The sequence below is a fragment of the Taurulus bubalis genome, assembly GCF_910589615.1.
Source record: "Taurulus bubalis genome assembly, chromosome: 16".
Lineage (NCBI taxonomy): Eukaryota > Metazoa > Chordata > Actinopteri > Perciformes > Cottidae > Taurulus > Taurulus bubalis.
This window is the reverse complement of record NC_136604.1, coordinates 12,489,803-12,502,823: the sequence shown is the minus strand read 5'-3', so window position 1 is coordinate 12,502,823 and position 13,021 is coordinate 12,489,803. Positions and strand designations below refer to the sequence as shown.

Genomic DNA, 13,021 nt, shown 5'->3' with positions numbered 1-13,021 from the left:
TTCTATTGAGTTACACTTGTCTGATCAATCTTGTAATAACACGATCAATCTGGCTGGACTGCTTTTGAGGTTGTTGCCCTGAAGCCATTTCAGCTCCTTTACTGTGCAGAGAAACACTGCTTGTGTTTGGCCTTAACACACACTATTTTATCCACGCAGGCATCTGTGAGTGTATCTGAGCGTGTGTGGCTGCAGCATACATTGCGCTGACATAAGCAGGAAGCTGTTGGTAGGCCTGGAACATGGGTTAAATCCTTGACCAGCTAAAGGAAGAGTTGGAGCGCCATAAACGGAGGAATGTTGATACTTCTTCCAGATTTCTTGAGGCTTTTCTTTTGCATCTGTGTGTGACTGTGTGAATAATATAACTAGATAAACAGCTGGACGTGTCACTCCCTTCACTAACACACACTTATTTGTTCAATTACTCGCTCTGGAGCCTCTCCCTGGATTTCTCTGGCTGCACTCATCTGCACATATTTTCACCCCCTTGTCCAAACGGAGATTAAGTCACAAGATATCGAGGTAATTACGTGACTGGAGCAGCAACGCTTTGAATTAGAATTTAAGAAATATGGACTATGGGCCATTCTGCAAATATATATTTATATGTATATTTTACTTTTGGTGATATGATGCTGGTACTTACAACCTTGTGCCTTGGAAAAAAATTGTAACATTTATTGTGGTAGCAGTTGTTTGTTGGCACGCACACACTGAACATTGTAGTGTTTTGTGTTGCCTCCGTAGATGAGCTCGAGATTGCATTCCTTGACTTGTTCTCTAAATCTTCTGGTGAGCCAGCAGCAAGTAAAAAAAAGAGAGAAAAAAACAGACGGATAGAGTTTTTCAAGGATGCCACATTTAGTCAGCCTGTCAGATTTCCTTCCTTCTTTTTGGGAATTTCTATGGTGTCACTAAAGTTGTCAGGATCAAACCTGTATTACACTACTGCATGCCACTATGGTATCTTACAACATAATCTCAAAACATAAGCCTACTGTAATGAAAGGATATTGGACTCATGTTTATAAATGGGTAGTTCTTCCAGAGAATCTCTTTACCCTGCTGCCTTGAAGCAATTGCTCTCTGGCTACTGGGGCGCACAGTGGGGACACGTGCGCCCTCTGCTGGCCAGACACTAGTAATGCATTATTAGCATATTTGCCTCCAGTTGCACAGGTAGGCTACTGATTTGGAAGTTCTGGGCAAGATATTGCAACCTTAAAAATGACCACCACTCATACAATTTTAACTATAATATTATATAAATATATTAATATATTCCAACCCCAAAACAAAAAAATACAAAATGACTGTCGGAGTCGACCTGCATTGCATGTCATCACCTTTCTCTTTCCCCTTGTTTCCTATATCATTCTGAAATAAAGATGTAAAAAATGCCTTGAGAATACAAAAACAGGAGAAATAACACCTCAAGCTATAAGGGAGAAATAAATGAAGGACTATGGATTTACAATATTCAGCACTTGAACTTTTGAGGCACTTTCGAGACAGCAGAAGTGAGTCCAGGATAAGAAGCTGGAATAAGAGTTGTTGCTTCCCAATCCAATATTAACAGTATCCTTGGAGACAGAGCCGTGGGGGGCAGTGCATTGAAAGATCAACCGGATACTGTGTGTGTGTGTGTGTGTGTGTGTGTGTGTGTGTGTGTGTGTGTGTGTGTGTGTGTGTGTGTGTGTGTGTGTGTGTGTGTGTGTGTGTTTGTCTGAAGGCAGAGTATTGGATTCCATCAGTGAAACTATGGTAACTGCCGCTACGACTGGCAGTCCTTCTCCCCCTCTGTCAGTGTGATTTTACACCATAACCTTCTTCCAGTCATTGAGATACAAAAGGGTTTGTACGACAATTGATTTTTTTATCCTTCAGTAACTCTCCAGGTGACACAGAAACAAGATTTTAAAAGGGCAGTATTGAGGACACAGAACAGAAGTGAAGTCTTTTCTATGAATTTGGAGGTTGTGAGAAAAGACTTAGTGCACATAAATTATGGGTTTGTAAGGCTTATACTTTTCTAAGACATTCGGGACACGTCACTATTAGATAGTTTCAGTAGAGAGCTGAAAGGATACGAATGGAGAGAGGGATGAGTGGTTACATGGTCAGCAAAGGCCTTCAAACCCCTCGGCTATTAGTTACCAAGCTTTTAGGCTTGTAACCCCTGAACATTAAGCAATGATTACTTGCGAGCCTTATCAATGGCTGCCGTTTGCATGTGTTCACCAGTTCTTGAAATAAGGTAAATCTTTAGGATCTAGAGGGGTGCTAATCACATGTTGGGAACCATGCCTTTGGCCACAGGGTGCTCCTTCAGGCTTGCTATCGTTGTAGTTTTGTTTTGTAGTTTGGGATTTAGGTTAAAAAAACAAAACAAAGCAATTCCGAATATATTAAATAAAATGATGTCAATTTATTTAGTATTTACATATACCTGACAATGTGCAGGTTTGAACCAGCCCTCAAGCCCAACATCACTTAGAAAGTGAGAAAATATAATTAAAGACGTTTGGCTGCTCGTGATCGTGCACGGGGAGTTATTTCTGGTAATTTGGTCTCCTCACAGTATAAAACAGTGCAGTTCCGGTCGGAACTTTCAAAATAAAACTTATTGAACTTATTGCTTCCATCTGCAGCCTAAAGTCCACTCACAGTCGCTTTAATGAGACTCTAAAGTAGATGACAACCACGTGTTTATTTTAAAAGCATGCTGCTCTTCAACCCACAGACCAATATTCAGTTATTAAAACTATTTTAATATGACGTCTTAATTAGCTTGGTAACTACTAGTCAAAGTTGCTCCGCTTCCGGCATCTCTCCCTCGCGAGCCGCTTAACTTGACGTGTATCCATGGTAACCACTGTGGCTACACCAAGTCCGGTTCTCTCTCCGCGCATCCTGTTACCTTTTCTGGGAGAAACAGACGAAGATGTGACCGCAGCGACCTGTGGAGAAATACAAGAATAAAAGCGAAACAAACTCAATAGTTTTAGCTCGTGAGAGTCATGACGCCCTCACAGAGAACTCGATATGGAGGCGAAGCGGTGCGCGACACTCAAGCGAGAATGGCAGGTGAGTCGATGGCCTGATTGAATGGGTTTTATTTAGACTACAAATATTTTAAAACTTTACTGATTCAAGACTTGCTATTACAAATAACAACCTATTTTTAAACTGGGATGACCACATTGTCTGTGCATTAACCAGCCCACACCAACTTTTTTTTTAAAGATTTTAAAGATTGTGACTCCTCCCCCACGACCCTCTGAGACCACCAAGAAAGGGCTGATTCAGTCTTTCTTGGCTGGCCACAGCTGCCTATGAGATGTTTAAGCTTACAGACATGGAGGTTTTTATGTCCACTGTGAAAAGCTTTTTTTGTTTTGTGTGTTCTCTCGCTCTCTGGGTGCCAGTGGTGTCTTATTAAACGAAAGGCACTAGTCATCATGTTCGAGGTTTAGGGTCTTGTGTTTCTGTTTATTGTTCTGCATCTGGAAACAGACCAAAAAACAATGGACTGGACAGAAAACATCTCTCTGTCTCCCTCAGTGCCAGAAAGTGAAATGTCAAAGATGCTGTGTGTCTCCAATGCTTCATTAATCATGCAGATTCAGCTGAGCCCTAACCAGGTCAAGCAAGCTTTTGTTAAGTTGTGTGTGTGTGTGCGTGTGTGTGTGTGTGTGTGTGTGTGTGTGTGTGTGTGTGTGTGTGTGTGTGTGTGTGGGTGGGTGGGGGGGGGGGGGTTACATGACTTAAGGAAGCCTAAATTATTCAGCCAGTGGAGCAAGGTGCTTGAAGAATCTCAAATGACCCTTGCACTCCATGCGATGGAAAACACTCAAATCTGATCAGCCGGATTTGTTTTCAAACACACACACACACGCACTAACACAGGATGAGGAACTGGTGTTGTGTTACTCATGAGTTTTCCTTTTGATACAAGTCTAAAAGAAACGATGTGATGCCGACGGTGTTATTAAATACACTTTCAATCATCCAACTCTTGTGCTTCCACCCGTTCTCCTTTTCTTCCTGCTTCAGGTCCTCCAGTCCCGTTGTTAAAGCGTGCTATCGGGGCACCGCAGCCATGGCCCATTCACCCGCACCCTACGCGACAGATCCTAAGATCCCACTTCCCTCCTCCTCAGCTCCCTCTCTTCCACACCCGCCATGCAGAAGAGAGCGCAGAGAAGCCCCATTTGGTCACCATCATCCGCCCCTGTGGTCAAAGCACACTACACAAGGTGAACTACATTTTTACCATTTTCAGTTGCACTTTAAAATTCATGACAGGTTTATAAGTTGTGACCTATGGCTTTATCAATGGTCAATACGTATATAGATTAGTAATAAAGTGTTGAAAAGAGCAATGTGGTTATTGAGAGGGTGTTTATCATATCATTTCTCTTTGATAATATTGCAATCATATGTTTGGAACACATTGATAAGTCTGCATAAGCCATCAATTATAAATATGAATAAGCTGTTCATAAATGGGCTGCACAGTGGTGTAGTAGCTAGCACTGACTAGACAGGCCTTCTGTGTGGAGTTGGCATGTCTTCCCCGTGTCCGCATGGGTTCTCTTCGGGTTTTCCGGCTTCCTCCCTTCTAGAGTACAAAGACATGCAGCTCAGGTTAATTGAAGACTCTAAATTACCCGTAAGGGTGGATGTGAGCGTAAATGGTTGTCTGTCTCTATATGTGACCTGCGATAGTCTGGCGACCTGTCCAGGGTTAACCCTGCCGTTGCCCAATGTCAGCTCGGATCACTTCCAGATAATGGATAGATGGATGTTAATACATGGATTTTGGTGGAGGTGCCTTGCAGTGTGGCAGTCCATTAGAGGGATTTTGCTGATCAACTAAAGAGCCAAAAGAGTACCCTTAACAATTTGTCTTTTTTGGCAACTGAAATGTTGTTCCTACTCATGAACAGCTTATAACACATCTAGAGAGTAATTTACATGTGAAAGGATTTCATAACTTAACTGTAATATTGTCTCTCTTTTTTTTCAAGGTAACAGTCCTCTTGAACCGCAGAGGTGTGGTGTCCTTCGAGCAACTGCTCTTGGATATCTCTGAGGCGTTGGGGTTTCCACGCTGGCACAGAGCCAGAGTCACACGCTTGTACACGACCCACGCACGAGAGGTGAGGCTCAACCACGCCCTCATCAACCCTGAGGCATAAATACACTGATGGGCCTGGCCCCCATGTTTGCTGTGAGGTACTGGAACACTAGTTTGAAACTAGATTTTTGACAAGAAACCTTTTCATGACAGGGACTCAAGATAAAACAACACACACCATTAGGCACTTTTCATGTCAGTTGCTTTCATTTTTTTTTATTATAGCTCAAACAAGTTGACACACTGCACATCTGGAGTTATGTGGCCCCAGGGCATTGTCCTTCTTTGTCCCGCTCTGCCTGCACACCTAATAAGATAAGATAAGATAAGATAGTCCTTTATTAGTCCCTCAGTGGGGAAATTGCGGGAATACAGCAGCCTTGCACACAATAGAGACACATAGTAAAAAAGTAATATAAATAAAATAACAAATAACAATAAACAGTAGTAAAACAGTAAGAAGAATATAGTATCGATTTCCAATTAAATATACAGACGGAATAAGAGTATATATATATATATATATATATATATATATATATATATATATATATATATATAAAAGTACTTAAACGTATTTATATTGCACCAGCTGAGTACAATTAAAGTGTCCACAGTGAGTAAAGTGACCAAGTGTCCAAAAGTGATTAAGTGATCATGGTTTACTGAGAGCTCAGTGTGTTGTGCAGCCTGACAGCAGCGGGGAGAAAGGACTTTCGGTACCTCTCCCTCAGACACCGGGGATGAATCAGCCGGTGACTGAAGGAGCTGTGCAGTGCTGCCAGAGGGACCTGCATTGGGTGGGAGGCGTGGCTTAACATGGACGAGATCTTAGTCATCATCCTCCTGTCCCCCACCACCTCCATGGTATCCAGAGGACGTCCCAGCACGCTGCTGGCCTTCCTTACCAGCTTGTTCAGTCTCCTCCTGTCAGCTGCAGTGATGCTGCTGCACCAGAAGACCACTCCGTAAAAGATGGCTGATACCACCACGGAGTCAAAGAAGGTCTTCAGGAGTGCTCCCTGCACCCCAAAAGACCTCAGTCTCCTCAGCAGAAAGAGTCTGCTCTGTCCCTTTTTATAAAGTGCGTGTATGTGGTCGGACCAGTCCAGTTTGTTGTTCAAGTGAACACCCAGGTACTTATAAGATTTGATGATCTCAATGTCCAGTCCCTGGATGCTCACCGGTTCCGGAGGAGGGCGTTTACCCAGGCGGAAGTCCACCACCAGCTCCTTGGTCTTACTGGAGTTTATCTGGAGGCGGTTTCGCTGGCACCATCCTAAAAAGTCCTGGTTCAGTTCTTTGTATTCCCTGTCGTCATCGGCGGAAATGAGGCCGACGATTGCAGAGTCGTCAGAGAACTTTTGCAGGTGGCAGTTAGCAGAGTTGTGTTTGAAGTCCGATGTGTATATGGAGAAGAGGAATGGAGCCAGAACGGTTCTTTGTGGGGCTCCCGTGCTGCAGGACAACCGATCTGACTCACACTCCCGTATCCTCACATACTGTGGACGGTTGGTGAGGTAGTCCATACAATCAGGTGGTGATCCACCCCGGTCTGCTCCAGCTTGTTCCTCAGAAGCAAAGGCTGCATGTTGTTGAAGGCACTGGAGAAGTCGTAGAACATGACTCTCACAGTGCTTCCAGCCTTCTCCAGGTGAGAGAGGCATCTCTGCAGCAGGAAGATGACGGCGTCATCCACCCCGATGCCAGACTGGTAGGCGAACTGAAGTGGGTCCAGGGATGAGCTCACCAGGGGGCGGAGATGGGCAAGGACCAGCCTCTCCAGGGTCGTTATCAGGTGGGCTGTCAACGCCACCGGCCGGTAGCTGTTGAGGTCCTTGGGCGCGGGGTCTTTGGTACCGGTACCACGCAGGACGTCTTCCACAGCTCTGGTACTTTTCCCAGCCTCAAGCTCAATTTGAAGATGTGCTCGGCTATCCCGCACAGCTGGTCTGCGCAGGATTTGAGGAGCCTTGAGCTGATGCCGTCTGGACCCGTGGCCTTCCTCACCTTGATCCTCCTCATTTCCTTCCTCACCTGGTGGAGGGACACTCTGGGAGTGGGGTGCCGTGAGGTGTTGGAGTGGGGGTGGGTTGCTGGTTGTAGAATGCTGAGTATGAGAGGTGTGAAGGGGAGCCGAGTGCTGTGGAAGGGGGGGAAGTAGAGGGGGGGCAGTAGTCCACAGGGGGTGCAGATGATGGGGGTTGCAGCAGCAGGGAGGACTGGGTGGGGGGAGGGGTGGATGGCTGGTCAAATCTATTAAAAAATAAATTCAAATCATTCACCCACTTTTGGTCCCCCTCAGACTGTTGGTTGGGCCCCTTGAACCCAGAAATGGCCTTGAGGCCCTTTCAGACACCGACGGAGTTCTTCTGCTGCAGCTGGTCCTCCATCTTCGTCCTGTAGACATCTTTCCCCTCCCTGATCTTCATCCTCAGCTCCCTCTGCACAGTCCTCAGCTCCTCTTTGTTGCCAGATCTAGAAGCCCTCTTTTTCTCCTTGAGGAGGGCCTTTATCTCTGGAGAAATGCCCTGATCTTCAGTTGACACCCATCTACTGAGCAAGTTAAGGGCCTTAAGATGTTGTCACAAGGTCCAGATGTGGTACCATTGTCTGTCCTAAATTGTCCCTTTTTATCTATTGTTTCACAGGTGAAAGGTGTATGTGAATTCTTTCGGGGCGAGGTGGCCTTCCTGGCACTGGGGAAGGCTCGTCCAGAGCTGAGCGATGTGCAGGAGGCTCTGGAGGAGCTGTTTCCAGAACATTCCCATTACCGAGCTGATGCACTACAGGCCTGGGAGAAAAGACTTCGTCCAGCGCCTGATAAAGCAGCTAAGGCTGACAGTGGATACAGTGAAGGGACAGACAGTAGCAAGACTCACACTAACCAAGAGACTCACCAGGACACAAATACACATGTCAAAAATCATGCAGGTACTCAGCCGCCTCACTATTTAGACACACACCAGCCTGAAAATTACAAGTCAGATGCACGGAAGTGTCATAAAAAGAATTCATGCAGAAAACCTGCTCACCTGCCCAACCACCTGCAGAGACTGCGTGTGAGGGGCGGGGTCAGAGCACGACAGCCTTCTGTCATTGGTCCATTTAAACATGAGGAAAGTCTTAGAGAAGCAGACATACAGTCTCCTACACTGTGTGAAGACTGCTTAGCAAGGAGAGTTAAACATCAGGTACCAGAGCGGCTCAATCTACTGTCAGGGAGGGTCCCACTTCCTCCTGTGTCAAGGAAGCAAAAAGGAAGTTCATATACAGAACAGGAAGTGAGAAAATTGTACGTTCACATCAGCCCTCCACCTCCTCAGCCAATCAGCAGACATGAGGAGAAGAGTGTTGCCCAATTCATTTCAAATCCACTTCCAAATGTGGGTGAAGTATACAAGGAGATTCAGCATAGGACGACCTTTGACCTTCCCTCAGATGGCAGTGATGTCACCCTGGCGGATATCGAGCGTTTCTATGAAATAGGACGCGTGGTTGGAGATGGCAACTTTGCAGTAGTGCGAGAGTGTTGTCGTCGCGACAACAAACAAACGCTTGCTGTGAAGATTGTTGAACGATCCAAGCTGATTGGTCGAGAGCACATGATGCAGAACGAGCTGAGCCTTCTAGGTAGCCTCTGTCACCCACGCATAGTGCGACTTTTGGCGCACCACCACACACACACTCACTCCTACCTTGTGATGGAACTGGTGAGCGGCGGGGATCTGTTTGAGGCCATCAGTGAGAGGGGGAAGTTTCCAGAGGCCGAGTCAGGACTGATGGTGTCAGACGTGAGCGAAGCACTTGACTACATCCACTGCAAAAGTATCGTCCACCGAGACCTAAAACCAGAAAACCTACTGGTGAGTGTCAGAGTAATTTGAGAATTACATGTGAATTTGTATGTGATTATTGTGATCATTATTGTATCTTTAATAATTATTTGGATGGCATAGTTTCATATCGCCACAAAGGGGTGCCAGAGATATACTTTTATACACTAGTGCAGCGCCTTTTGAAAACATGTCTGCTCTGAACAGGCTGATTGCTTGGCCTGTGGGGTCCTCAAGTCGAAAACTGCACATACAAAGAACTTCACACTGTGCTTCCTTGGGTCCTCAGCAATACATCTGCCATAACATAGTTGGGTTAGTCACCCAAGTCTTAGCTACACATGGTCAGACACACCAGTGAAATACAGTTCATTGGAAACACTAGAGGCAGACTTCCACTACTAAAAGGGCCCTAATATATATATGTGAAAACTATTTAATTAAGACTATGAAGCACTGCTGAATAGGGATGGGTATCGTTTGGGTTTTTTCCGATACCGGTGCTAAACCGATACCGGTGACTAAACGGTGCCTGAACCGATACTTTTTATTGCCAAGGCAATTTTTTTTCTTCAAATTGAACAATATTATTAACTGTTTAAAGTATACTATAGATATAAATAAATAAGTACATACAAAACACACTTCAAACTACAGCTTCAAACCTTTTAACTTCAAACTATAAAAATATATATTTAAAAAAAGAACAGACACAAGCATCAGGTGGCCTGATGGGACCGTGTGCAACAAAACTCAGACACTGTTGGATCCTAAAACTGCTGCTTTACTGGACTACACGTCATCATTAATATCAACTGGAGAGATTTGTTCCATCAAGCCGAGGACGGACGTTCAAAAGCTCGTGCTCGTGTCTCCAGCGATCTCTGTGTGCGCGCACTGTGTGTGTGAGCGCTGGAAGCCCCGCCCCCTCGAGCCCCGCTCTGCATGCAGGCGGACAGAGAGCAGAGCAGCGAGTGTGCTCTGATCCGCGCTATTTTAATAATCGTTTTTAGCGTGCGGGCACCGCGCTACCTTTTTAGTATCTATATACCGTGCAACTTTACAGAGTAGTGTAAAATAAAAAGTATTTAAATCGGCTCAGGCACCAGAAGGAAGCACCGAAATCTGCGTTGCTTTTCGGTCCGGTAGGTACCGGACGTGTTGGTTCTCGGTACCCAACCCTACTGCTGAACAGCACCACTGTGTGTCTAATTTACACAAAATTTGACCAACCTTTAGGTGCAATACATCCACCAAATGTGAAGTAGATCTGATGAGCAGTTCTCAAGGCGAAGGACACACAGGCAGACAGAGATTAGCATTATAGTTATAGTTATTATATCTTTAATATTTAGAAAGCAAACTTATGAATTAGAAATGTATTTCTTTGTCTCATAATATCATATAATAAACGTGGACTTGAAAGAAGGACCATCCATATTGTCTATTAGATATGCAAATCTTAACTAAAAATAAATTCTGTGTTGTAGTGTGATTCAACATTCATCCAACTTTTATTCATCTTCTGTCTGGACCCTTTTTTAATACCTTGTCTAACTTTACATGTCACACTGTGCCTCATAGTGTCGATATTTAACTTAATCTGGAGTTAACAATTAATATCTGACGATATAACACAAGTGTCTATGGCAAGCATGTGGTTGCCCCTGGTGACATTTTCATTTTAAAAATGTAGTTGCGACACCTCCATGATTGACTCTGTATCTGTCTGTCTTGCTTTTCTTGTTCTCTCTCAGATCGAGCATGTGGCTGCTGGCATCTGTAGGCTGAAGTTGGGAGACTTTGGTCTTGCCATGGTTGTGACTGAACCAGTCTTCACTGTTTGTGGCACACCCACGTACGTAGCGCCAGAGATTCTCTGTGAGACAGGTTAGTGCTCTTTGTTGCATAAGCCACTGCTTTACATTACTTTTTACTTTTAAATCTGTATTTCACTAAAAATGTGTGTTTCATACATTGAAACTCTTTGCTCAATTTACAATCTAAATCTGAATAATAATTGTGGTTTGACCCAACAGGTTATGGTGTTGCGGTGGATGTTTGGGCTCTGGGTATTATTCTGTATATCCTACTGTGTGGATTTCCCCCATTTCGCAGTCGGGATCGGGACCAGGAAGAGCTGTTTCAGCTCATAAAACGTGGACAACTCCACTTCTTGTCCCCCTACTGGGACCTCATCTCAGAAGGTGAGAAGTACAGAAATATAAAGTGTGCTCCAGCTATACACACTATACACACAAACACAAATAAACAATATGTCTCTTATTGTGTGTGTGTGTGTTTGTATGCAGAAGCCAGAGGCCTTGTCAGAGCTCTGCTTCAGTCAGACCCCACAGTGAGGCTGACAGCAGAGCAGACCTTGATGCATCCCTGGGTGAAGGCTATGGCTTCAATTTGCAGGCAGAGGGTCCTCACAGACAAAACAGCAGATACTGGAGCAGAACCAGACAAGTCCAGACAAGTCCAGAGACTTACTCAGACCAATGCAGCCAAAACAGTGCCAGACGAAACACCAGGACAAACCAGCAGTGAGGGAGAGGTCACACAGAAAGGGTTCAGCAGGCATGATGAGATGAACACAAGAAGAGGACAAGATGAAGACAATCCACCACGGCAACTTTCAAAAGAGACAAGCACAGTTAACACCATATCTCCACAGTTCAACGTGTACACAGCTTCAGAGGCCAAACCTGGTCAACTGATACCAGAGTGCACCTCTACAGACTCTGGCTCACCCAGCAGGGAGCCCAGCAGGCCAGAAATACAGGATCCAGGTCCTCCATCCCAGATTAAGACACAATCAAAACAAAATATACAACAGCAATCCCCTCCAGATTCAACTCCTTCCACCAATACAGCGCAAAGAACCACAGTTGGTCGCTCAACGCAACACGATCCATCCTCCAACCCAGAAGCTTCTTCATCTCACTCTCTCCATCAGCAAAACTTCACATCTCCCCTTTACAACCCGACCACGACCGACGCCCAAAACCACCCAGCCCAACACCAGGAGCCGAACGTTCACACCACCACCACCACCGCCACCCTTCCGCCCACGGAGTCTCGACCACGCTGTCAATCTCCTGTTTAACCGCTTGATTAGATCAGCGTCATCACTGTCATTGTTCCAGACAATACCACTGATTTCCTGGCAGCTGATCCTTGACTGACCCGCAGATGATCTGATGTACTCTCTTGGGATTGAATAGGGTCTGATTGATGAGGCTAGATACATCTCATCATCTCAGTGTGTGTACCTGCAATCACAAATTGATAATGAGATGATGTGTACAACGGAAAGCGGATGGGAAGTAGTGAAGCACTATGTTGAAATTAATGGAATAGAGTGAATCAAGCAGGAGGTAATTTGGATATAAACACATTTGCTGTTTGTCATTCTTTATAATGTCGTGGTGAATTCATGAAAATACTTTTTTGTAGTACATTTCTGAACTGTTTTTGTTGTTTATTTTCCTGCAAGCCATGTTTAACTTTGATCGCGTCTGCCATTCCCAATGTAACTATTTTAGATTGCTTGTGTGACGACACCGACCCATCCTCCTCGTTTGTCCTGTGTATGTGCTGGGATCTTTAGCTGGCAACATTTGTTTACTAAACTAAAAATATCTGTTCCAAGAACTTTTCATTTTAATCCTGGTTAAAGTTTGCCATATTTACTAAACTTTTGAATGCCATCTTTGTGAAAATGTGCTTACTGTAAGTATTTTGTATTGGTTTTGTTTAGAAACAAACTACTCTTGGCACTGTAGACGTGTGATGATTATCACTCAGCGAATTAGCAATCTGTGGTAATATTTGGACAAATTAAAGTGTGATAAGATCCAGTGGATAATAGTTAGAGTTGACCAGCATTCAGGACACAGCATGTGACCACATACACTGGCTAAGTGTATGCATAGCTGAGGGTGGTATGGCTCCACTGCCATTCCACACAGACCAAAAAAGGCTTATCTGTCTGTCCAATGGGAAGAGTTAGTCCTGTCCCTCCCGAATGCAG

At 44.7% G+C, this 13,021-nt stretch overlaps 1 protein-coding gene across 1 annotated transcript; it reads left to right on the top strand.

Moving 5' to 3' along the window:
• Positions 1-3,023: 3,023 nt before the first annotated feature.
• dclk3 (doublecortin-like kinase 3) lies at positions 3,024-12,094 on the top strand (the record flags this gene model as incomplete). Its single annotated transcript, XM_079231595.1, has 7 exons — positions 3,024-3,090; positions 4,060-4,262; positions 5,037-5,168; positions 7,798-9,012; positions 10,740-10,872; positions 11,022-11,189; positions 11,295-12,094. The coding sequence occupies 7 exons, from the start codon at positions 3,024-3,026 to the stop codon at positions 12,092-12,094; spliced, it is 2,718 nt and encodes a 905-aa protein (XP_079087721.1).
• Between the last annotated feature and the right edge of the window lie 927 nt (positions 12,095-13,021).